General features: G+C 46.3%; 1 protein-coding gene across 8 annotated transcripts in view; it reads left to right on the forward strand.

Moving 5' to 3' along the window:
* Positions 1-3,805: 3,805 nt before the first annotated feature.
* Auts2 (activator of transcription and developmental regulator AUTS2) overlaps positions 3,806-26,323 on the forward strand; it is a 1,091,249-nt gene continuing 1,068,731 nt past the window's right edge. For 3 of the 8 annotated variants that reach the window (XM_063271288.1, XM_063271291.1, XM_063271290.1), the window contains exon 1: positions 3,826-5,698. In XM_063271288.1, the coding sequence (XP_063127358.1) occupies positions 5,390-5,698 (309 nt within the window). In that variant the 5' untranslated portion in view covers positions 3,826-5,389. 8 annotated transcript variants of the gene reach the window in all.

Genomic DNA, 26,323 nt, shown 5'->3' on the forward strand with positions numbered 1-26,323 from the left:
CTCTCTTAAAACTTGCAGACATTAGGCTGGAGAGATGGCTCCCTTAACCGCAGGGCACTCACTGTGCAATCAAAAGAACCCAAAAACCTCCTATTGAAAAAGCGAAACACGGTCATGCCCACCTTTAATCTCAATCCCGTTGAGGACGGGAAAAGAAGATCATTGGGGTTTGGTTGGTTGGCAGTTTAACTCCACATTCGGTGAGAGAATCCGTCTCAAAGACATTAGATGGAAAGTGACAGAATGGGACATCTGGCATTCTTCTCTGAAGTGTCCTGCATTCTGGAAGGTACTCACCTGCATGTGTGTGTGTGTGTGTGTGTGTGTGTGTGTGTGTGTGTGTGTGTGTACATGTGTATGTGTGTGCATACCCTGCCCCCACACATACTCATATATAAACTCATACACAAAAAAACCCAAAAATTCTGAGAATTAATTGAGATATTATTTTAATACCCTTGGAACAGTGCCACGCAAGTAATTGCTTAGCTTATCATGCAGCATTATTAATCATTCATTAGTGATCAAAACAGATGAGGTGGAGATTTAGAGACAAATAAGGGTAATATAACCCATAAATAATTTCAATTCTCCGAGGGAAGAATACGATGAAATTCTGACCCCCAAAAGCCATTACCAATTCTAGTGAGCGCTACACTTGGACCCTGAAAAAAAATCATTTAAACATTATCCCAAAATACGTTTGCAAATTACTCTTGCTGGAGGCAAGGTTCTTGGACACAGTATATTATGATCCACTCCCCCCCCCATCCCACAACTAGACATTACTCTTTAAAGACATGACAGCCAAGGGCCGCTCTGAAAAGTCACCCCTATAATGCCTTTTTATTACATTTGACAATTTCACACTTTTTTTTTTTGGTTCTTTTTTTCGGAGCTGGGGACCGAACCCCGGGCCTTGCGCTTCTTAGGTAAGCGCTCTACCACTGAGCTAAATCCCCAGCCCCAATTTCACACTTTTCAAAACCCAATCTCCAAAGTTTGTGGGAAGTGACTCACTTGCGATGTTACTTCCTGTTTTTTTTTTTTTTTTATTTCTTCTGGAATCTCCTATCCGAGACAGTTTTTTACCTCTGCCCCAGTTCGCGTCAGCTGTCAACTTGACACACCCCAGAGTCGTGTGAGGGAGTCTCGGTTTGGGGATGGCCCAGATCACTGATCTTTTGCCAAGTCTGTAGGGAAATTGGCTTGTGGATGGATGTGGGAGGGGCCAGGCCTCTGTAGGTGGTGCCATCCCTGGGCAGGTGATCAGGGGTTGTGTAAGAAAGCTAGAAGAGGGTAGAGAGTGCCAGAGACTGAGCCACTAAGCAGCATTCCTCCATGGTCTCTGCCAGGTTCCCGTCCTGACTTCCCTCAGCGATAGAAATATAAGCCAAATAAACTCTCTGCTCCTCAAAAATGTTTTCATTTAGAGAGTTTTTTTTTTAAATTTTATGTTTTTAAATCACAGCAACAAAAAGAAAATTAGGATATCCTAGAAACAAACCCTGTAAATGAGCCCAAGTCCCCTGCTATGAATGACAAGGAACCTGCCTCTCTTTTGAGGAATTGGCTTGATAGCCTCAGAGTGGGTTCCAGCCACCGCAGGGAACAGCACCCTAGAAGTTAACACAGGGAGGCTCAGTAAGGAAGTCTGAATTTAAGTGACTGTTCCAGGGGCAGCAACAGTCAGTATAGCTAAGTAATTTTGGAAGGTGCCACTCTGCTCCCTAATAAATTCAGACATCACACAACACCATTCTCAAGGGGGGTGGGGGAAAAGCACAGGATGTACTAAAAAAAGATGCTATGTTTTCAAGAAGGCCTTCGGAGACTTGAAAGGGAACTTTTTGAACATTTAATTGAACTTCTTTGATTTACAAGATGAGAAAATTAGTCATTTGAAAGTCTTGCCTAAGGTTAAATGGTTTGTTCCCCTGGACAGACTGTCTTATTCACACTTCACTTGATTTCTTCTGTCTCATTGTCTCCCACTACCCATCTGCTCCCAGACCTGGGTTCCTAAAACAGCAAAGCTGGAGTGTGACTTAAAAACAAAGTATTAACTCTGGAAGTGTTAAGACCAAGAGACTCACTTGCCAGAAAATAAGATTCAAGCACTTCTCTGTTTGGGGCACCACTGTATTCCCTTAACCCACAGTTGTGAAGCCCTAATCTCTGTTGATCGCAAGAGGAAAAAAGCATCCATCTGAGAAACATTCGTTTTTTTCCTCTTCCACGGCTTCTGACCTTCTAGTTCTGTTATGTGCAGACTGGGATTCAGAACAGTAGAAATCACATACAAAGCATTGTAACATGGTGCCTGGCTCGTTGTAAGCAATTAATGTCAGTTTGTTTTCTTTTCCTTCATGCCAAGTGTGGGTTGCTAGGGGTGAGGGGTGATGTGCTACGGTGTTTATGTGCTTGGACAGAAAGCGAAGCAACTAAGAGATTGCTGAGAGAAGACTGTCGGTGAGTATAGATCAATTCCAAGTGCCCTGAAAAAAAAAACAAAAAAAACAAAAACGCACAGCTATTTTATCCAGAGAGGCTGGTCGCTTTGGTTGATCGATTCTGGGCTGTAGTCAGCTCTTTAATACAACTTTTTATAAGCATCAGTTACATCGTGCAGGAAAACGTAGGGAAGCCACCTCTGCTCTATCCTCCTGCAGCTAAACAGTAAGTGAAGTCTGCAGTGAGCGGGGAATCTGAAGTGTCCTCAGGCTGGGATGGCCCCGAGCTACTCAGTCCCTTGCTCTAGGTTCAAGTTTCGCCGGTGTCTGGATGTTCCAAAGCCGCTAGGCTAGCGTCTTCTCAAAGTGTCTCCCTTAGGGAGACCAAAGGTGCAGGGCGAGCGTCATCTGGGTTCAGGGGCACTGGGCATTCAGTGTTCCATCAGGCAGAGCGGAGAAAAGTTTCCAGCTCTTGCCTTTGGCTGTCTCGGTGCTACTGGACTCAGCACTAGGACACCCATCTTGTCCCCAAAGTGCACCCTCTTTGGGTCCATGCTTTGCACCTCCTCGCGCTGCACGCACTTTTTATTTTTAATTTTTATTTTTGCACCGAGCGCGCGCGTGCGCGCAGGCAAAACACCTAGAGGTACTTGAGAGTAGTTGAACCAGCAAGAGCTTCAGGAGTGGAGGAGATAAGGCTCTCCGGGAGCAAGTGTCCGGAGAAAGGTGCCTGCTACGCGTGCGCGCGCGAGTCCTCCGTGCGTTTGGCGGGATGTTGGGGCAGCCTCCACGCCCTCGAACTTCAACTCCACACGGGCCCGTGACCGACCCCTCCAACATACCCCACAGCCTCTGGAGACCCCTTCCGCCCCCAAGTGCGCAGGCCCGGCCGCCCCAGCGCGCATGCCCTGGGCTCGTGGAGCGGTGGCCAGCCCCTCAGCCTTTTTGCTTTCTACACACTCTACAACTAGGGGAGGGGGGCGGGTCACGTGATCCAGCCGGCCCCGAGGCGCGCGGGAGGAGACGTGGGGGGGTAGGACGGGAACGCGCGTGGGAGAGAGGGAGAGAGGCGCGAGGGGAGGGGCTCTTCTCGGGAGCGCGCAGCCAGTGGTGCATGAGTGGAAGGGGCGGCCCTCGGGAGCGCGCCCCGTGGTGCCGGGGTGGTGGTGGGGGGATTGCGGGGGGGAGAGAACGAGGCGTGAGAGATTCTCGGGAGCCCGCGAAGGGGGAAGGGGGCGGCCCTCGGGAGCGCGCCGAGTGAGGCGTGAGGGGAGGGGGGAGCCCTCGGGAGCGCGAGGAGAGCCAGGAGGGCGGTCCTCGGGAGCGCGCGCAGAGCGAGGCGCGAAGAGGGCGGTCTTCCAGAGCGCTCGCCGGCGAGCGAGCTCGAGCGCGCGTGCAAGAGAGAGAGAGGGAGAGAGAGAGGGAGAGAGAGAGACGGCAAGCGGGCGGGCGTGGGGCTGGGCCGAGGCGGGCGGCGGCGGTGGGCCGGCCAGAGGGGGAGGAGCGGGCGCTGTGTGAGCGAGGCGGGCGGAGGATGAGGCCGTGCCCGGGCTCTGGCTGCAGCCGCCCGGGGACACGCCGTGCACCGTCGGGCTCGGGGCTCCGGCGGCGGCGGCTGAGGCAGCGTTAGCTGCGAGCGAGCGAGCGAGTGAGCGAGCGGCATCTCCCAGCGCTTCTTCCTCAGGCGGGGCGACGCGAAGAAGAAGAAGAGGCGGCGGCGGCGGCGGCGGCGGCGGCGGCGGCGGCACCACACCGGTGTATCTCGGGTTGGAGACTGCTCTTTGCTTTCCTCATTGACTGACTCGCCCCCCCTTTATAATTTTTTTTTTTTTGAGGAAGGGTGACCTCTGGAACTGGGGTGGGGGGAGACAATTTGTGTGCGTGCGTGCATGTGTATGTGAGGAGGGGGTCGGTGGCACGCGCCAGGCTTTGCAATTCTTCTCTTCTTTCATCTTTTTCTCCTCCTCCCCCCCCATCGAAGACCGAAAAAAAGAAAGGGAGAAAAAAAAAAAATCCCACAACTGCTTCAGCGTCCTCCTCCTTCCCTTCCTCCTTTCCTCGGGCAACCTCTGTCTCCGCTCGTGATTGCGTGGTTATGCTCCCCTCTCTGGGGGGTCTCGCCCCTCTCAGCTCGCTCTCTAGCCCTGGCTTCCCTTGGATACATTTCTTAAAAAAAGACTAGGAGCCCGGGAGTGAGTTTTTCTGCGAGACGAGTGTGTGAGAGAGGCGGAGGTGTGGGGTGTTTTCCTGCACGAGGGGGCGGGTGAAGTTCATTGCCACCCACCCCTCACTTCACCGTGACCTTTTCGGACCTCGGGCTTTTTTTTTTCTTTTAATTTTTTTTGGGGGGGGGGTCTCTAGGAAAAGCGAGAAGCCAAGCGATTTCAGTGGTGGGGAGAGAGCATGGCCGCGGGGAGGGCTTCCCCAGTCTCTTGATCAAAGCATTCCGCTATTCTGATTTATTGCCTGCTTGGTGAGTTATTTTTTTCCCCCTTTCCTCTGTAAAGGAGACCTGTGTGTTCAGCCATTACTTTGCTCGGCGCTGTTCGCAGGCATCTCCGACCCTCGGTGCAGAGGGGAGCCCCACACTTCGCCCTCTCGCTTCCCCGTCCCTCCCTCCCCGTCTCCCCGCCCCTTCCCCCTTTTTTCTTTCTCTTTTTCCCCCTGCCCTCCCTTCTTGTTCTTCTTGGGCTTCTTTTTTTTTTTTTTTTTTTTTTTTTTTTTTTTTTTTTATTCCTCCCAGCCGCCTTCTCCCCCGCGCCCTTCCTCGCGGCTGGAGGGAAAAGCCCGTGCAGGAGAAGCGGGGGGGCTCGGTGTCAATTTTTTTTTTCTTCTTGGTGTGTGTGTGTGTGTGTGTGTGTGTGTGTGGCCGCGGCCCGAGCCTGTGGCGCGCGGGTAGGCGAACGGGGAAGATCCCCGGCGCGGTTAAAAGAACCATGGATGGCCCGACGCGGGGACATGGACTCCGGAAAAAGCGGAGGTCGCGATCACAGCGAGACCGGGAGAGACGCTCCCGGGCCGGCTTAGGAACCGGTGCGGCGGGTGGTATAGGAACCGGCCGGACCCGGGCTCCCTCGCTGGCTTCATCGTCGGGCTCCGACAAGGAAGACAATGGAAAGCCCCCATCCTCCGCCCCGTCCCGGCCCAGACCCCCGCGGAGGAAGCGCAGAGAGTCCACCTCAGCCGAAGAGGACATCATTGATGGATTTGCCATGACCAGCTTTGTTACTTTTGAAGCGCTGGAGGTAAGGGGGGGACCCCCTTTCCTGTTCCCCCCATGGTTTCCTTTTATGCATGACACCCCCCACTAGGCTGCACCCCGGTTTTCTTGCCTCCCCCGCCGCACTCGAAGCTGTCTGTCTCGGCCGAGGTCTTATTGTTGGGTGTGGGGTTGTGTGTAGGGGGAGCTGGGGGCAGATAGGCAGCGAGGAGGGAATCGCCAAGCGGTATGCCTGGTCTGGTCTTCCACTGGTTTCGTTCTTGTCCAGCTTGCCTTTCCCCTGCGCCCCCTTCCTGTACCCCCACCTCCCATCATAGCAGATGGGTGGAAAGAAAGGGGTTCGGGCATCACAACAATGCGCCCCCCTTCTGCACGGATGGCTCTGCCTCCACTCCTTTCCTCCTCTTCTCCCTCCCCAATCATGGCTTCTTGGCTGGTGGAAGTCTTTGCTTGGGTTTGGGGCGCCTGTGGACTGTTCTCTGTGTGCTTTCTACAGAGCCATATGTTCCCATGCTTGTGTGTGTGTGTGTGTGTGTGTGTGTGTGTGTGTGTGTGTGTATTAGTCTGTCTAGTATATGCCTTTTCTGGATGTCCTGGGGACAAGAGGCTGCTAGGGTTTTGTGGCTTTTCTGTACCCCCTCCCCCTTTTTTGGTGAAGCTGGGGAAGGGGGCGTTTTCTCCTTGTTGGGAGAAAGGAGGGAGGAGGGGAGAAGGGGAAAGGGTGGAATGTCTCTCTATATTTTATACCATGGGGCTGTATTGCAGAAAGGGTTAATGACAATATTATCCACACACTACATTTGCGTGGTGTGTGTGTGTGTGTGTGTGTGTGTGTGTGTGAGTGTGTGTGTGTGTGTGTACATGAGCAATTTAGTTGAAGGACAGGAGGTACACCAGGGAGAGCTGGTGAGAGGCAAGAATAAAATCCTAGCTGGCTGCTGAAGGGCTTGTCACCAATTGTCCCTCTTCTCCTTGTTGTACGTGCTCCCCCCAACAATGATTGACTTTGTGTATGTGTTTGTGTGTCTGTCTTTATTCCTTAGGCACCTGCAGGCAGCCTTGGTTTTTCAAATGCACATTTTCCTGCCTGCTGAGAGGCTCCTCGGTGTGTGTGTGTGTGTGTGTGTGTGTGTGTGTGTGTGTGTGTGTTTGTGTATTTGTTGGACGGAAGGGGCTGAAGGGAGGTAGTCCAGGGGTCACAGAAAAGTATCTTTGCCTGGGCAGATCTGATTTGGTGCTAGGATTGGTGGTTGGTTTGAATACATTTAACTGCTTTCTTTCCTCTTCCACCTCCCTTTCCCCACCCTAAACACATACAACCACACACAGGAGCTTCTGGGGTTCTCTTGAGTTGATCCAGCACAAAACCAAACTGCGGTCTGTTGGTAGCCTCTCAGTGGCACCTGACATAATGGCGTGAGGAAACTTTTCCCTTTCCTTTATTTATTTATTTTTGCTCTTGTTGGTGGTATTGTTTCAGAGGTGCCAAAGTGAGGAGCTTTGTTAATGAGAGCTTAAGCCTTCCATTCACTGACTGTGCAGGCTTAGATTGTTGGTTCTAGACCTGCTGTTTGGATTCCAAGTTTGGTTTTGAAAAGGCAGTCTTCCTGTCTGTCAGACTTGCTCATTTTTGTAAAGTGCTTCAGATGGGGGTGATGGCGGTGGCCAGTGGCCAGTAGCTAGTAGCTACTGGTTGGGGAGGAAGGAAGAGAGGGTGCTGATACCCGTTGGCGGTGACCAGAGATTTTGTTGCTGGTACTTGACTTCATCATTGGTTTTCCAGTTGGTGCTCTCGGCTTTAAGTGAGTGCCACCATTCGGGATGCTTACAGCTGTGTTTCTTAACTTTGCAAAGGTGGATGGGTACTGCAGGGTGACCTCTTTCTTGCTTTAAAATGGGCATCGAAATGACATCCTGTGTCCTGAGATAGAACGCTGCCTGGGATTTGGCTCAGCGTGGCTGCCCGTGGTTTGGTGAAGGAAAGAACTTGAAAAAAGCTGCTTACAAGTGGTTCTGCTCTCTGGGTAGTTGTCATGCCCTGCTGGGTGGCCCCACTTAGTCAGCAAGAGGGGGGGGACCCGTGTCTTCTCGTCGTTGTCGAAGGCCAGGTGGAGATGGAAGTAAGTTTTGCACTTGTTCTGCATTTAGTGTAAGTAACTGCTTGACTTTATCTTTTTTTGCTAGAAAATGTGCCTGTTCCGGTTTTGTTTTAAGCCTCAAAATGTATAATTTTAAAAGAAGATCAATTTCAAAATGTACACTTCTTTCTGCAATGCAATTTACTTCTCAGCTACTTTTCTAGACCTAAAACCCCAGGATGCTTTGGTTAGCTGAGTGCTGTGACACTTCTACGTCACCACGATACCACATACCTAGTGGCGCATTGGTATAAAGGACCTAACTTTAAAAAAAAGTCAAATAAATTTCGAATGAGAAAGTAGACAGAGCAGTAGAACTCCAAGGCACTCAATACCCCCAGACTTGACAACTTACAATTCACACCTTGCTTCTTCTGTAGTTCATTGAGCTCCCTCTCATCTTTCAGAGGTGCTGTGATGACATCTGTAAATATTTCTGCATTAACCTCTGAAGTATATATAAATGACTCAGATGACTTTAGAGATCCTCATGGTACCATCATCTCTCCTCAGTAAACTGACAGACAGTTCGCTAGTATTTCTGTCCAGCCATATTTTCAGAAGTTCAGATGTTTTAGAAAACCTGTTAATAAACCTGTTAAAACCATGTATCGGAAGATAAAAATAATCATGTTTACCTTTTTTTGGGGTGTATGTGGGGGGTAGTTGTGGTGAGCAAAATGTAGATATATTGGCTGTTAACATGCTGTGTCCATATCGGATGGTTAGAACCCAAGTTCGAAGTGACTGCTAGAGTCTCTGATGTTCACGACACTAAATTTGAAAGATTTACTGAACTGTCACCAAGAAATATGAAGGTTTATGAGGAAGCAGGCAATTCAGCCATGAGCTTGGATAGAAATGTGTGTTAAGAACGTGTGTGTGTGTGTGTGTGTGTGTGTGTGTGTGTGTGTGTGTGTTTGGAATTACCCTAAATATATACTTGTGCTCGTAAATGAAGATATCCTTTGCTATGAATCATAAAGAGGACTTAGGTATTGGCTTGGACAGTTAGGCTTATAAATTACACCAGTTTAGAGCCTTTTCTGGCTGAGTTAGGAATCCCATGTGCTTAGGCTTTTGAATCGACAAACTGACTCTAAGATTTTGTCCTTAGGGACTTCTTGGTGGCTGAGACTGACTGACTGCCTTCCTTCCTTCTTTTCTTCCTTCCTTCCTTCCTTCCTTCCTTCCTTCCTTCTTTCCTTCCTTCCTTCCTTCTTTCCTTCCTTCCTTCCAAAAGCTCCTAAGTGGTAATGGAATATTTTGTTATAAATACTTCCAGGCCAGCTATGGTTTTACAGATTCTAGACTAAAAGTAATAACCGTAATGGCAGCCTGCAGTTTCACACTCTTTCTTTACCATCGTTAGGTTTTTATTTAAGAAGGCGGGAAGCTCAGAGGGCAGTTTGGTGTCCCCTCCCCACATGTCACAAGCAGGGAAACTGGCTGAGGCGGTTGCATATTCTGCAGGGACACTTGTCTTGAGTAATTGTGCCCTGAAGTTCAAGTGCGTGATTACAAAGAGTCTCATGATAGGAGATAAAGAGGGGAGGTGAGGAGGCTAAAGTTGAACGCCGCGTTCTCATTACACAGTTGAGAAGCAGAAGTGCCGTTTAGACACAGTATTGCGTGTTTGGGAACTCTTTGGATGTTAGGGTGAGGGCAAGTAGCTCTGAATGGGTTGTTTCTTTCAGTTGTTTTTGGGGAGTGGGCAGGGTCTTGTTAAGTTGCACAGGCTAGTCCTGCACGTTCAGCAAAATCCTTCTGCTCCAGCCTCCAGAATGCTGGGCTTATAGGCACATGCTATCCCACTTGGCGCATATATATATATATATATATATATATATATATATATGTTGTTATATATATTATATATAACAACAACAAACCCAAAACAGAGTGCCTTCTTTTTTTTTTTTTTTTTTGGTTCTTTTTTTCGGAGCTGGGGACCGAACCCAGGGCCTTGCGCGTCCTAGGTAAGCGCTCTACCACTGAGCTAAATCCCCAGCCCCCAGAGTGCCTTCTAGCAACCCTGGTACTAACAGGATGTACTGGTGTATCAGCTAAGGTGCTTTTCCCAATTCTTCAGGTTTCTATTAGGAAGCCACGAGTATTGTCGCCCACCATTCTTCTGTTGTGACTCGGATGTTTCTTTTGGTACAGCAGACCACAGGGAAAGGAGGATGACAGTGGTAGATTTGTCAGACAAGCACTGTAGTGTTCTTTTTATTTCTTAAAAAAAAAAAAAAAAGGAAGACTCAATTCTGGTGTGCAGAGGATCAAACACAGGCTTTCCTGTGACCGCCACTTCCTGGTTCTGCTTCAGAGCTCACCTACCTATCAGTGGTCTGTTAAGCCTTTTATATGGAATCTGACACATTTATCTCTTAGGTCTAGTAGGTGCTAGTAATTTTTTTTTTTTTTTTGAGATTTCACTTACTAAGTTTATCATGTTCCTCGCGCCACTCAGCAGACGTTTATGGAGTACTTAATATGTGCAAGACACTAGGAGAGGAGACGCCCAAAATGTTTCTAACACCTGGAAAAGTGTGATATAGTTGATAAGTTAAACCTAATACCTACAGAATGACAGGCACTTGAGTCCTGTTAACTAAAGTAGACTTTAGAGGAAAGAGCAAGATAAGGTATTGCATAAGGACGTGTGTGTTTTGAGACATGATCTCATCCTCCCTAGGCTGGGTTCAAACTTACTGAGGATGACAATGAACTTGTGATCTCCCTCCCTCCACCTTTTGAGTTCTGGGAAGACAGGTATCTACCCCATCTCCTATTTTGGCTGTGCTGGGGCTTTGTGGGTATGTAAGAAAGCAGCCTACTTAAAGCATCCTTTCCCTCAGTCCTCCGTTAGTGGAAAGATTGAGATGAAGTTATAGCGACTGTTCTCAGGCTGGAACAGAACATGGCTTTGTGCAGGTTCCTCATAGATTGTGTTTTGGGCTTGGAGCGGAATGATCAGTCCTCAAATACGTTTTAGAATGACTTGTTCTGCCAGAATTAAAAGTCTTTATTATCGGAGTGTAAATTTTGGTTATCAGAGGAGGAGATAGCGTGTGCCTTATCTCTTAAACCTCTCTGGCCACAGAACGTTTTAATTCTCAGCACTGTATCCATAAATCAGCAGGGACTATGGGTCGAGGTGTCAAAGAACCCATTCCAGATCTTGGTGTTTGGTGATCTCTGAGAATTGGGAGGTGGGTGGTGGGGACACTGACAGTAGGGGGTAGAAGCAGTTGTTCCGGGGGCTGCTGCAGGAATGGCAGGTGGGGTCTGTGATGATATTAATAGAGAGATGTCCACTTACCTTTCTGCCTCGTGTCACCTGTTTTCCTAAGGTGAGCGTTGGTGAAGCCTTCTCACTAATGGCTCTTTCTCAGTGTGACAGCTGCTTGATTCTGACGCCACCAAGTTGCCCTCCAGCCAATGATTTTATCTTCCCTCAGGCCCTTCTAGTTTTATGTATTGCTGCCTTTTAGCAACCTGGAAAAGAAGGTTGGGATGAGAAAGGAGTTTGACGTTGGCGTTACAAGAAAGGTTTTTGGTTATCTGGCGCTTGACTTGCAGCGCGTGGAGTGGTAATTCACAGAGGGTCAGAGCATCTGCAGGACTGTTGTAGAGCCAGGGAGATTGTAGAGCCAGGAGATTGCTGAAAGAGGTCGAGCCTCAGCATATTTCAGTTCTGAGAAGTGTGCATAACTCCAGGTTCTGAGGACTTTCTGAGTGAGTGAGTGAGTGAGTGTGTGTGTGTGTGTGTGTGTGTGTGTGAGTGTGAGAGAGAGAGAGAGGAGAGAAAGAGCTGTATGTGTGGCTTGTGTATATGTGAGAGAGAGCACATGCATATGTGCGACTTGTGTGTGTGTTGTGTGTGTATGTGAGAGAGAGGGCACATGTATATGTGAAGCTTGTGTGTGTGTATGTGAGAGAGAGGGCACATGTATATGTGAAGCTTGTGTGTGTGTGTGTGTGAGAGAGAGAGAGAGACAGAGAGAGACAGAGACAGAGACAGAGCGCACATGCGTATGCATATGCGTGGCTTGTGTGTGTGTGTGTGTGTGTGTGAGAGAGAGAAAGAGAGAGAGAGACAGAGAGAGACAGAGACAGAGCGCACATGCGTATGCATATGCGTGGCTTGTGTGTGTGTGTGTGTGAGAGAGAGAGAGAGAGAGAGAGAGACAAGACAGAGACACAGAGACAGAGACAGAGTGCACATGCATAATTGTGGCTCGTGTGTGTAAGAGAGTGAGAGAGAGAGAGAGAGAGAGAGAGAGAGTCTGAATTGCATGTGTGCATGAACTCAAGCTTTTTTACCATACTCACTGAACTTCTGTGTTTCACTCTGTGAAGCAAGATTCGCTGGAGGAGTCTTTTATGTAGGATGAGTCCCTGTGGCTCTTGTTAGCTGTGGAAATTAACTGCTTTAGCTATGTTGGGTAAGATACAAATTAGTCAGTAGATTTAAAGAGTGGACCATGAAGTTAGTGATTGGCTCTGAGAGAGGTGTTCTCTCAACACTTATTGGGAAAAGGTTAATAAATGGGTTTTTTTTTGTTTGTTTGTTTAGGGATTTTGGGGTTTTTTTGGGGGGGGAGTGTAGCTCAGTGGTAAAGTACTTGCCTAGCATGTGCGAGGCTCTGGGTTCAGTCTTCCAGCACCATTCTAAAGTTCAAAAGGAGTAATGTGTTGTGGTAGAGATTCTGGGATGCTTGTATATAAAGCTATACTTCTTAAAAATACTGTCCAAAATAAACGGTGGTTATTTAGTTTGAGAGACTGTTAAGACTAGAAAGTCCTTAAGCACAGAGAACAACTGTTGGGATTACTGTGGAATAATCTAGGTCTCCAGGATGAGACGATTAATAGGGCTGCCTGATGAAAGGGCCGTGTGTGTGTGTGTGTGTGTGTGTGTGTGTGTGTGTGTGCGTGCGCGCGTGCACGTGCAGTTCCTGATGAAAAGCGTGCGTGTGCGCATGTGTGTGCATTGGTGCTAAGAGTGGATTTCAGTCATTTTACCCAGTTCTGAATAGGTATGTATTTACAACACACTCCATGTAGTTTCACTCCGTCGAAGTGAAGAGGCAGCAGCTTCCCATTAACACTTCCCCTGCACTCCAGGGTTGGGATTACACCCCATATGCTGTAGATTTAGGAAAACCACCTGGGGAAAGGATAGCAGTGTCTTATTTGACGACAGTCTGCAAAATTTAAGGAGATAGAGGACTCCTTTGAAGGCGGAAAGAGGACTGCAGTTGTTATTTAGGTAACAATCAAGACAGGAGAAGCTCAAAACAGTTTGGGAGATGACTATCAGCTAGGGCAGAGGTACTTCTAACACACGACACACTGTTCTGTGACTGCAGGTCTCTTGTTGGTCCACCCGCTTCAGCTAGAGAGAGAGGATCAAGGTGTGTGGTCTTTCCTCATCTGGTGTGAGCTCTTTCTTCACATCCTCTGTTTCTCATGCAGAACAAGGAGTAGTATCTTGTTTTCTCGTGTCTTGGTATCAGTCAGGGTCACAAAGGATAGGTCTTTTTTATTTCTATTGCTGTTTCCCATTTTTATTAAATTGGGTATTTCTTATTTACATTTCTTTTTTTCCTTTTTTTTTTTTTTTTTAAAAAAAACTAGATATATTTCTTTACTTACATTTCAAATGTTATTCCCTTTCCCGGTTTCCTGTCCATAAGGCCCCCCTTCCTCTCCCCATCCCCCATAGGGGTATTCCTTCCATCTATCCCCCTTACTGCCCCCCCATATTCCCCTGCACTGGGGGCCCAACCTTGGAAGGACCAAGGGCTTCCCCTTCCACTGGTGCCCCAACAAGGCCATTCTCTGCTTTTAGTAACTAACTGCAGGTGGGAATGCCTGGTTTCATACCACCTGACAGCTTCTGCTTCCTCAGGAAGGGACTATGTCAGCCCAGGCTTCTGCGTCCGTTCTGGATGATCCGAGGCACAATGGCACTGTTCACTCTGGGTTAGAGGATGCCTTGTGCTCTTCAGGATCTCCTGCTTCATAGCTGAACGGTGGTTAGCGTGTATCAGACTAATACACACTCAATAAGTACACACATTTGTTTAATACTTTACTGTCATTTTGGCTTGTTGGTATACCTCATAGTGGTTTACGCTCTTGGTATCAGAACGTGGTAAAACCTGGGCGTAGTAAGAAAGAGAGCCATAGAGTTCAAGGAGGAAACGAGTGATACTGATGGCTAGTACGGGTAAGGGTTAAGTTGCGTCAGAAGAGCTTTTAAAAGTCCCTTAGAGTAGCTACTAACTGAACCACTGCCTGCAAACACACTGTGACCCCTGGTTGTGTGGGTGAGACTTGATACTAACAACTGCAGCTACATTTTGAATCCTAAAATAAACCATTGCCATGGTCAAGTTGTAGTGATAAGTGAGAAATGTCATTTCCTTTGTTGTCCATGCACTTAACCTTTACGGCTACAAAGCAACCCTTACATGAGGGGTTTGTAGTTTCTGCCGGTTGTGATATTTTAGAACTTAAGGAAATTAAGAGACCCATTATCCAGAACTGCCACTATCCCTCAGTTGTTATACTGAAACAACGATTATTATTCTTCCCTTTTTCCTCCATCCTTCTCTTCCTTCTCCCTTCCTCTCTTCTTCCCCTGGAGATGGGATCTTGACCCGTGGTCCTAGCAAGTCTGTAACTCACATAGAGCAGATTGGCCTGGAACTCACAGGGATTTACTTGATCTTGCTTATCAGGGGCTGGGATCAAAGTCATCCCTGTGGTCTTCTTTCTTTTTGACTTTTGGTGTCTGTTCATTTGCTCCTTCCCCCGACTCCCATTGGCTAAAGGTAACTAATTAAGCATCCTCCGGCGAACTATTTAGCGTAATTAGAAATGAAAGGGAATACAAGGAAATGAAGGTGCAAAGACAGTAGCCTGTCATTAGAATATTGCTTGCTTCCATTTCCATGATGGAGAAGACAGTGACTTCCACTCACTTTTTCCATACAATTGAAAACAGTCACAAGGGTCTTCAGCTGAACTAAGAAATGCTCCAATATATTTTAAGTGAAAGTAAGCCTTCTCTGGGGCAAAAGAGGGAGACAAGAATTTGGTAATTGTGTGTGTAGATTCCTTACTTCTTGATACAGTGTTCTCTGAGGTTACTTGAGAAAATTAGTTTTAAGATTAACTTGAGGAATTCAGTCTTTAAGGAAGGATTTATCCTTAAATTCAAACCTGAACGTCTCCGGAGTTGTCTTCAGATCCGTTTCACTACACATCTGGAGGCTATGCTTTTGAAGCCACCATCTTGGTGGTGTTCTTTGCACAGATGTTGTGCGGGGCGGAGCAGTTCTTTCTGCCCCTGAGTTTGCAAATGGCAGGATGAACTGATCTGTTCCAGATCATACTGGGGTTTTCAGGTTCCGACTATTACCCAATGAAAGTAGGAGACTATTTTCCCTTAGGGCTGGTGAGTACAAGGATGGGGGGGGGGTGTCATGGAAAAAAAATCTGTTAAATTTTAAGTCATTCCCTGCCCCTTCCCGTTCCCCCACCCCTTGCCCCAGCCTCGGAACTTCTGTGTAGCTGGGTAGTCTAGGATGACCTTGAACTCCTGATCCTCTTACATCTACTGAGTTCTGGGGTTATAGGTGTGTGTCACCAGCTCTAGTTTATATACTGTTGGAGATTGAACCCAGGGCTGTGGTCAACCTAGGGAAACTCTCCACTCACTGAGGTACATCTGTAGCCCAGAAGGAAGGTTTTAAAAACAAAAATCAAGAGGAGCACACCCATCGAAGCTTCCTATTTTTTTCCTTAATAGTGTTCCGTTGGTTACTTAATATCAAGAAACTTTGAAAACATTCTTCCCCCATCCCCCATGTTCCCCAAGTAGTACACTACCTTGGCATTCATTGCTCCTTCCTACAGGTGTGTTGGTTTAAATCCCCTTTCCCACCTTTCTGTCACGAGAGTATTGGCTTCTCATTCTTGGATGTCCAGTGGAAAGATAATTACTTGGATATAAGATATTACTGTGGCCTGATTAACAGTTTTTTTTTTAAACTTTTCTTAAGAGGGGATTAAGTTATTTTCTTCAGAATGGTAACCTGGGGAAATCTAGAGCAATGCCATCAATACCGGCAGCATATATGCAACGGAGGAACTTTGGCCTGTCTTTGAGGTGAATATTCAACTTTTCTTCTGAAGGACTCAAAACACAAGATTCACATGATTGTGCTGGCTAAGGCATTTGTCTGTTTATTGCTGAGTGAGGAAATTTATAGCAACTGTTTGTCATGCGTGTGTGTGTATAACCATTCATATAGTGGGAAGAAGTTTTTTGTGGGATTGTAATAACATATCAAGATGGATGCAATTAGAACAGAAGCAGATTGACACCCTGAATTAAATGCAAACCAGAATCCAGGATACCTGTGCTTTGCCATTTCCTGTTTTGCTGCAGGGGCAGTCAGCCAGATATGCAAATAAAAAGACATTGACGAATCTCTCTGGGTGTGTGTGTGTGGTTGCAGAGAGCCCAACTATTTTATTAATCTTTTACCAACCATTGTTTAGATTCGCAGCAATGATGGAATGTATTAATTTGGCAGACCGAATAGCCTAGGACCAGAATGGAGGAAATAATCAGAGGAAGGCATGATTGATAGGTCGTCCCATAAATAACACATGCGACTGACAAAGGGGCTGAGTAATCTTTAGATCTGTGCTTAATGTCATTAATGGAGCTGTTAAACCAGGATGTTTGAGTTTGAACTTCAATCAGAGAGGCCTTGCCTCCCATTTGAAATGTAGACCTATCTCTAGTTATGCTCCCTGGGCAAATGTGTTGACAAAGTTGGTATAAATCGAATTTTTGTAAATTGGATCAGATGTCGGGGGAATCTTGCTGTGAAAAATGAGTCCTTTTTACCAAGTGCCGTACTCTTCTCTGCAGGGAAGCTGGGATTTTGGTAGTCATGTGTTCCAGTTTTATTTCTGTTGCTGTGATGAAACACCCTGTCCAAAAACAACTTAGGGGACAGGAGAGGTGGCTCAGCCATTAAAGGCTAGGCTCACAACCAAAATGTCTAAGAGCAGCTTAGAGAGGAAAGGATTTACTTAGCTTACAGTTCCAGGTTATGGTCTTATCATCATGGGAGTCACAGTGGCATGAGTTTCAGAGAGCCAATCACTCCACATCTACAGCCAAGCAGAGAGAAACGGTTGCAGCCACGCTACCTGCTTGCTGTTATTCTTTCAGTTCTCTTGACTCTCACTACCGAGGACTCCGAGCCTAGGGAATGATGCCGCCCACATTCGAAGTGAGCCCCCATCCCGATCTAGATAATTTCTCAGTGGAGGAAACAGAAGGAAAGTGCTATTCTGCTTGCTGCTGATTCTAGCCTGCAGCAAGTTAGTTGACTGTTCAAAACTAACCCTGGGTTCCTGAAGAGATGGCTCAGTGGTTAAGAGCACCAACTGCTCTTCCAGAGGTCCTGAGTTCAAATCCCAGCAACCACATGGGGGCTCACAACCATCTGTAATGGGATCTGATGCCTTCTTCTGGTGTGTCAGAAGAGAGCTACAGTGTACTTACATATAGTAAATAAATAAATTAATTAATTAATTAAAAAGAATCTGAGTTCAGTTCCCAGTACTCGTTGTACAGCTTAGAACTGCTGCAGCTGCAGCTCCAGGGGACAGGACACGTTTGGTCTCTGAAAGAGCTGTGCACATATGGATAGACCCAGACACATAGATACACCCAGTTAAAAGTCGTAAGAACAAACCTTTAAAAGAACAAACAACAAAATAACTAGCCATCAAGTCCTGTTTGGTGGGCGTGGCTTTCTGTGCTTCCCATCTTCTTGTGTCCCCTGGAAGGAAATGACCGTGAGAAATTTCATGTTTCTCTTCAGGTTTCATACCTTACTTGGTCTTCCAGCAGTAATTGATGGCGACTGGACTAAGCCCTTGTCATTCAGATCTCAGAGCTTGGTTTTCAGGTGCACGCTTAGGAGGGCTTGTGGCTATGATTATGGAATATGATTGCCATATCTGTTCCATTGGGGAGTCCAGGCATGTCAGAACCACTTCAGAGTCAGGATTGTACAGAGACACCCTAGCTGTAATTTTTCTATATGACAGTTCAGCTTGAAAATTGTAAGGGTGCCAGCAGCAGGGCCGTATTGTTATTGGGAAAGTCAAGGACATCTGTTACATCTTGTTAAACAGGGAAGGAAAACGCTCCAATCAAAACGTCTAATTATGCCCTCTCGACTGAAAGAAAATATCCTTTACTGAATTTTTGGGATTGGTCGAGATGGAGGAAGCTGGCCTCTAGAAGAACCGTGATGTAATTTTACTCTATTAAGAAAAAATTACCCTTAAGCGAAGTGACATGAGGGTTTCATAATATCAATTTATTTTTTGTACCCCGTGTGTCAATAAAGGCATTTTCAGAAATCGTCTACACTAGCATGAAGCTCTTGTTTTTCTTCTCCCTCTCTCTCCCAAAGCATAGGAGGCCCCCAGAGGGAGTTTTTATTTCCAGATGTGAGAGCCTCAGAGGATATGTGGTAGCTGAGAGCTACCTGGGGGAGGGAACAAAGGATAATTACAGGCGAGAGGCAAGGGGATAATTCAGCCAGAGTGCTGGGAGGTGAGATTTCACACCTGAGTGTTGAAACTTGCTCCGTCAGACAGTTGGTTGTTTCATTTAAAACGTTTCATTAGTCTAACACCGAGATGGCTCAGATTGTTCTAGGTGACCTCCTGTGCAAGGAAAACAATGATTTTTGAAATCCTGCAGTGTGTCATTTCCCCGTGTTTGAAAGTTGCCTTACGTAGTACCTGAAAGCATCAGATATCCTCTCCCTTGACCACTAACTTGATAATATGAATTGTGTATGTATTTATGTGTGGCCATTTGTCTCCTTGCTTGATTGTACACACAGAGGTTAAGAGGACAAACTTCAGGAGTCATTTTCTTTCCACCCTGTGCATCCTAGGGGTGGAATTCAGGTCAGCAAGCTTGACAGCAAGTGCCTTTCCCTCTGCTTCTTGTCTTTTGGTCTGTGTTTCAAACGGTGACTAGTTTAAGTGAACTACATTCAGAATCACAGATGATGATAATAATAATAATAATAATAATAATAATAATAATAATAATAATAATAATAGCGGCACCATATTCCTGATAATCTGAAGATTGGGACGTGGATTAAGTCCGAGAGAGGTGTATTCATTTAGCTTTGGTAACCTTCATTTCACCTTTTTGAAATGCTGCTCTCATGGATTGCGATCTTGGGCCCTAGTCTAAAGGAATCTTTGAAGTGTTAACTATGACAAGGCATGGTTTGTGTTTCCTTTGGGAGCCACTGGGAAGGTTCAAGTGCTCCTTGCCCCCCACCACCCCGGACTGCTCTGTGTGCTGTAACGGCTTACTGGGTATCTCACTGGATGTAGTACTAGAACCGTGGAAAAAGAGCGAGCCAGCATTTTCTCCCTTTATTTTTAATGTCATGTTTCACGTCTCTGCATTCTCTGACTTAAGTCCCTGCACTCTCCCTCCATAGATCCTTTAAGAGATATTTTAAAGCTCTTACAGTTGTTGGCTTTCTCTAGTCGGTCATCTATAAAGTAGGCGTTCAGCAGCCCTTATTTGTTGCTGACCTAGTTCTTAAAACAAAACAAAACAAAACAAAAACAAAAAAACAGAACAAAAACTCTGAAAAGAAGACATGTTTGAAAAAGGATCTTCTGTGGCGCTTGCCCTGGGCCAGCTTTGTGCTTCTCATTCACTGTGCCTTGGAAGGGTGCTGTGGACAACGGAATGGAGTCTGCTTTGACAGTTGGTGCAAGGAAAGCTTGGAGAGGTGGTCAGCTCATCCAGGACCAAACACTGCAGCGCTTTGGGGCAGGCTTGAAGGCTTAGGCTTCCCACTCTTTTTTTTTTTTTTTTTTGGTTCTTTTTTTTTTCCAGAGCTGGGGACCGAACCCAGGGCCTTGCGCTTCCTAGGCAAGCGCTCTACCACTGAGCTAAATCCCCAGCCCCGCTTCCCACTCTTTTAAAAAAAATATGGACTTCTTTCTGAGCGCCTCAGATGGGTCTCTGGTAGAGACCACATTTGGTTCTCTTGCTGCTGATGAAAACTATCCTGGTCGTAAAGGATTTTCTATTTATAGTAATAGGATCTGGGGGCTGGGCAAGTACCATACCAAATTGTTCCAGAAAGTTGTTTTCTTTCTGTCTTCTTGCCTTCCTTACCACTCGCACCCCCTTCCTGAGCTAATGGTGGAATCCAGGGCCTGCTGGATGCTAGGAAACCCCTGGGTCACTGAGCATCTCCTGTTTTCCTTTTAAACCCTGAAGCTTATGGGCTGGGGATGTAGCTCACTTGAGAACTGAGTACTTGGCTGGCATGCAGAGGCCCTAGCTTGGATCCACATAAACTGGCATAATCATATACATGGTACTCCCAAGTACTCTGGAGCTGGAAGCCGGGGGTTGAAGTACTGTGACGTCCTTAACCACAGAGCAAGTTCAAGACCAGCCCACGGTACAAGGGATTCTGTGTTAGACAAACTTGGAAAACAACACAGTAGCAGCAGTCTTACTGAGACAGCTTCATTATAGTTTGCCTGGAGTCTAGTTGGTGGGCAGTTCCCTCTCTGTGTGCATGAAAATCTGGCCTTATCTTGAATAACATGAACAGGCAGATATTTAAGCCTTCCCAAACGCAAGAGGTCAGGCTCTGGAGGCTGGAGCGGCTGCGGTGCGACTAAGCCATTGTATCTTCTGTCACTTTAACAGACCAGTGAGATCCGAGAAGGAACCGGCAGCCTGTCCTAGGTTCCCCGTGCACATAAACTTATTTTACTAACAGATGCCTATGCTATTTTGTCCGCTCTTAAACTACTGTAGGAAGTGGCACTTACTCCTCTTGAGAAGATAGTCCACAATAAAAGAGATCTTATTACTGGTGCTAGGTTTTATTTTATTTTATTTATTTATTTTTAAACTACAGGCACTCCATTCTTCCCTGGTGAAAAGAGCGTACTAAATAGCTCTTGCTTTTCTTGGTGTCTATTTCTGGAAGATACCTGGTGACAGAGTCCATTATTTCCTTGCCATTGTTTCCTTCCTTTATTCCGAGCGCATTTTCAAATTGTTCTCTCTCCACCCACTTGAGGTTTGTTTATACTACACAGAGTATGCTAATGGCTCTGGCTGTTAGATTGATTCTTATGGAAATCCCAACTGCCTTTAAAGTAAGGCGCAGTATCCAGAGTCCCCTTCCTCAGCTCCCCTGGGCTCGGAAGCGCTTCCACATGGTTCATTTTCTAGGATTAAAGGGTTCACACCCGGTTAAGGACCATCAGGTTAGGGACAGGTAGAGTTCAAAGACATCCTCGCCTCATTATTCTCCTGGGACCTGAGTTTTCAGAAGAGTATTTCTCTTTGATAAGAAGAAGCTGTTTCTTCAGTCCTGTTCCCAGCCGGCTGTCTTACCCACCCTCTCCCGCTTCCTCAGTAAGCATTTATCTCTTTTTATCTCTAAAATTGGGGAAACAGTGGAATTCCTTCCTTAGACATTGTAATTGCAAGGAATACCTGAGCCAACCCATACCTTCTGAAATTTAACTACTGGTAAAATATGGTATAATGGGAGCCACACCTTTAGGTCCAGGGTTTAAAGAAGTTTTCATACCCTTTGATTCTGTGTCTGCGCAAACCGCAAATTCTGTCCTACCGCTAGTCTGATTCAGATTTAAAAGTGTGGATTCCTTTGCTTCTCGTTGTGCCCTGCTTAGACTCTTGGGGATGTGTCCAATTAAGGAGACTGAAGATGGCCGGTAGAGATGGGTGTCACTGTCTTAGGGCAGTGGGTATTCTCTGATCATAGGTGGACATTGTATAACTCTATGTCGGATTCCCACATCTGCCACCCATATTTCAGGTACACGTTAATTTCATTTGGTATGTTGTACCTGGGATTAGGGACAGAGAGAAGTATGTATGCTTGTCCCGACTGGAAATTATGTTGTTGAAACACAGTCCATATGGCCGTTGTAAAATGCTTACTACTGCATATAATTGCTTTCCTAACGACGGGCTTTGTCGTTACCTCCATTTTCCAAGAAGTGCCCCCATAGCATGCCGAGAGCAGCAGCAGCATTAGAAAACATGGCCTGCAAAAAAAACTCAGTCGTCTTTCCTTTAAGGATTAGATTACAGTGTCAGAGGATAGGTCACCTGCTTTGTATCCTTGGCTCTTCTTTGGGTCAGCTCAGTGCTAGACTGGGTGACAGATTTGAAAGGTAGATCCTGCTCACTTTTTTCCTGAGTGTATTTCTATAGCTTTGCTCCAATTACGAGCAGGATGGTGCCTCAGGAGTGCTTCCCCCTGCCCCCAGTTGTTCATGTCTCGTGTGGAGTTATTTTTCTAGGATACTCGCTCAGCCTCCGTTTTCCTGAGTGTGAGCACAAAGCTGGGTTAGCGTTGGGATGATTTCATTTGGGGTCACTTAGATGAGAGTCAAAGGAGAAAGGGAGGGGCAGGAGAGGAAGAGAGAGGCTGGGGAACAGAGAAAGAGACAGAGAGAGATAGGGAGAGAGACACACAGGCACAGAGACACACAGACACAGGCACACACACACACACACACACACACACACAGCGACAGAGACACAGACTAAATAGTAAGAGAGAAGGCCATATGTATATAGTGCTTGGCCTCAAATGGATCTGAACTCTACGTCTTTCTTATTAAGAGGAGTGAGTGAGAGAGGGGGTGGCGAGGATCACCACATGTAGGGGTCAAAGGACAACCTTCCTGTCATTCTCCACCTTCTACCTTGTGGAAGACACCTGGGTCTTTTTTTTTTTTTTTTTTTTTTTTTTTTGTTTTGTTTTCTGCTATGTAAGCCAGGGTAGGTGGCCTGTGAACTTCTGGGATTGTCCCGTCTCTGGCTTTCCATCTCCTGGTAGTAGGGCTGGGATTCTAGACACTTGCACTGTGTGCGTGCACACGCATTCAGCTTTTAAACAGGACCAGGGGATCAGAACTCAGGTCCTCAAGCCTCCGTGGCCAGCCTTTTACATCAAGCCATCTCTCTAGCCTTGGGGATGAGTTATTTATTGCGTAAGAGCCTCCGTGTCAGAGGCTAGGAAGACGGATGTGATGTGGGACATGGCAGGATAAAGGCGTACCAAGTCTGTCGCAGATGTCTTAGGGATCCAGCAGTGATGGGCTCTGTGGTCTTCGTCCAGTTTTCAGGGTCCGTTTGAGAGCTGCCAAGTCAGGAGGAGGTAGAACCGCAGATTGGAGTCTTTTTTTTTTTTTTTTTTAAATCAAATCGAAACTCATAGATGTAATGGGACGTGGGGATATTCTGAGGGTTTTTATTACAAATAATTTCAGTGGAGTTTTCTTCAAAAGAAGCTAAGCATGGGGCCGTAGAGCTTGCAAGGACTTCTGGAACTGGTTGAATTTTATGTTGTCATGACAGTTAAGGTCCAGGCTGAGGGAAAATGCTGAAGAAATAATGACATTTGCACAGTACAATTTCAGAATCCACCTGCATGCTCAGGAGATTTGAGGCAGAGGAGCACAGAGAGTGAAAGTTTGTTGGGCTCTCTCCTCCGGGCAAGGCTATTAGGTTATTTTCATTGGGAAGACTTAATGAGAAGGGATGCTTACCTCTGTTCCAGCCTTCTACAAACAGCCAGGGAAATGGGGTACCGATGAATGAATGCCTCTGCAAGGCTGAGCAGAGGGATGCCCGTAAGGTGATGCTTCAGTCTAGTGGATGATGGGAAGAAAGCAGAAAGTAAGGAATAGATAGCAACTGATAGAATTTTCTTTCTGGATTCATTCAGACATGGTGGCTTTGCTGCAGCTACTGCTGCTGCTGGTGGTGCGTGTGTGTCTGTGTGTAGGTCAGAGGTCAACATCAGCTATCCTTTTTCAGATCTTCCCATTTGTTTCCACCTCCCCAGTACTGGGATCACAAGTATGCACAGTTTTTTTTTTTTTTTTTCTTTTTTTTTCCAGAGCTGGGGACCAAACCCAGGGCCTTGAGCTTGCTAGGCAAGCGCTCTACCACTGAGCTAAATCCCCAACCCCTGCACAGTTTTTTAAAATGTGGGTTCTGGAGATCGAACTCGGGTCCCCATGCTTGCAAGGCGGGCACTTTACCATTAGAACCATCTCCCCAGCTTTGGACATGGCTCTCGTTGGCCAAACAGGAAAGACGAACTTTAATAGAAATGCAAAAATGCATTGTTGTTTTTTTTTTTATCAGCTTTTGGATTCCTGAAGCAGCTTTTGAATTCAGGATGTGGTAAAAGAGAGGGTGCAAACCCACTTGTTTTCATGATTTAAAGCAGTGGTTCTTAGCCTGTGGGCTGCAACCCTTATGGGGTCCCATATCAGATACCCCACATAGGAGATATTTACATTACAATTTGTTAACAGTAGCAAAATTACAGTTGTGAAGCAGCAACGAAATAACACGAAGGGACGGAAGGAACTGTACTAAAGTGTCATAGAGTTGGGAAGGCTGATTTAAAGGGATGAACACTTTCTGTTTTTCTAGTTTAGGCTTTCCCAGTGGGTTTAGAAATCTGTGAATCCTAAGGGACTGTGTATGCAGCTGGACAGAGTCCAGTAGTTGTACTAACACCTGAATCAACAGGCTTGGGAATAAGGGAAAGGAGTCTTGGGATTCATGGAAGAGAGGATTGCACCAGAGTTCACATTTAGAAATAAATGTCTGTTTCCCCCTTTGCTCATGAGGAATAGCACATGAAAGCACTGGGCTGTCTTTCCTCTTTGGCCTCGGCCCAGAGTAGATGTACCTATGCTAATAACAGTAACTAGAATTGGTTGGGCATTTGCTGAGGACCAGGTATCACTCTTAAGTGGAGATTTCAACCCATGTCGTCCTTACACTGAATTCATGTGTATGGGAAGAGAAACAAGTCGGTCTGCAAAATTTACACCTAAGCCAAAAAGTGCCCAGCACGTTGATGCCGGAGTCCATACATTTTGGCTACAGAGCCTGATTGGAATGTTTACGCTGTATAATGGAATTTAAATGAAGCAAAGCCTTAAAAGGTTTTGTCCTGATTAAAACCAACAACCAAAGCTTTACCCGCACTCCCTAGGTTTAAAGGTGGTAACACCCTTCAGCTTGGCACTGCGATGCTGTATTGTTGAAAGGGAAACTTGTCTAGAAAATTATGCTCTCTAATGGTTATGGATGACCTCGTGAGTTACTGGTGGGGGTAGGGCAGAGCTGCAGAGGCCAGTCCTCCTAATATATAGGCCACCGCGTTTCCCACTGGGCTGGGCTACTGCCATTTAAAAATATTTCAGACTTATAACCAAAGCTTAATTTTATAAACCTAATTTGTGTCACTTGTACCCTTGTGGATGCCCTAGATTAAAATAGTGCTCCCTCCCCCCACCTCCCCTTTTTCTCTGACACAGGGAAGGAGAGGTGCTAGAAATTCGGTGTTTTGATCTCCCGAGGTGTCTTTCCTCGCCTTTAATAGGATTTTTAAAAAGCAGGTAAAAGGTATTTAGGTGAAATAAAGGACTCACCTCAGGATTGAATTTTGCATGGGCTCACCACAGTGATTCCAATTTTATGTTTCACTTGAACCTCCATTAGGGTGCAACTAGTTTAAATGAAAAAGAATACCCTGGCAGCCATTTGCAAGCTCCAGTTAGAGGTTGTCAGTCTACGAAGACTGAAAAGAGGGGAGAACCATCCTCATTTCTGGGGTGTTTTAGAGTGCCCACATTCTCAGCTGGTTTGTTTGTTTTTGTTTTTGTTTGTTTGGTTTTTTTTCCCCCTTTGATTCCTTTTGTCCTGACCTCTTTTGTGGGCTAATGTTTTGTTTAAAAACAAGTGCTTTGGTATTGTAAAACAAATTACCCTGGTTTAGCGATTGTGTTATCAGATAAAAGGCCCCGGGGTAGGGCTCTTTCTGCCTTTGAATCCTAGCAGCCTAGGTCTGCCTGAGAGCAAAATCCAGTTTGCCACGCTGCTTCCCATTTCAGGGTAGTGAGCGTGGTTATCTAAACCAAAGAGTCTGAATCTGAAAGGGAGAGTGTTGGTTTGGACTTAACTCTACCCGGGGGCCTTCCTGGGAACTCCCGCTTACTTGAGTTTTGCCTCGGATTAGAAAGAACCGCCGGTTTCTTCCTGAGTTTTGTCGCCAGTCTGGAAATCAGAACCCTCCACCACGCGGTATGATAATGAAAACGGGAACAGGCTTCCAGGCTATGTTGTGGGGGAGCACATGCTCAGGATTTTGCCAATGACCCAGAATCCCATGTGGCCACAGACAAGTAATGTGATTTCACAGTTTCTATTCTTAAATTTGCAGGAGGGGGTTCCTGCAGGAGTTACATAGTGATTATAACTTAGCAGCTTCCTTTTAGGGTAGATGTAATTGTGAGACAAATATTGCCTGAAAGCCGTAGCC

This window comes from Rattus norvegicus, chromosome 12, assembly GCF_036323735.1.
Source record: "Rattus norvegicus strain BN/NHsdMcwi chromosome 12, GRCr8, whole genome shotgun sequence".
Classification (NCBI taxonomy): Eukaryota; Metazoa; Chordata; class Mammalia; order Rodentia; family Muridae; genus Rattus; species Rattus norvegicus.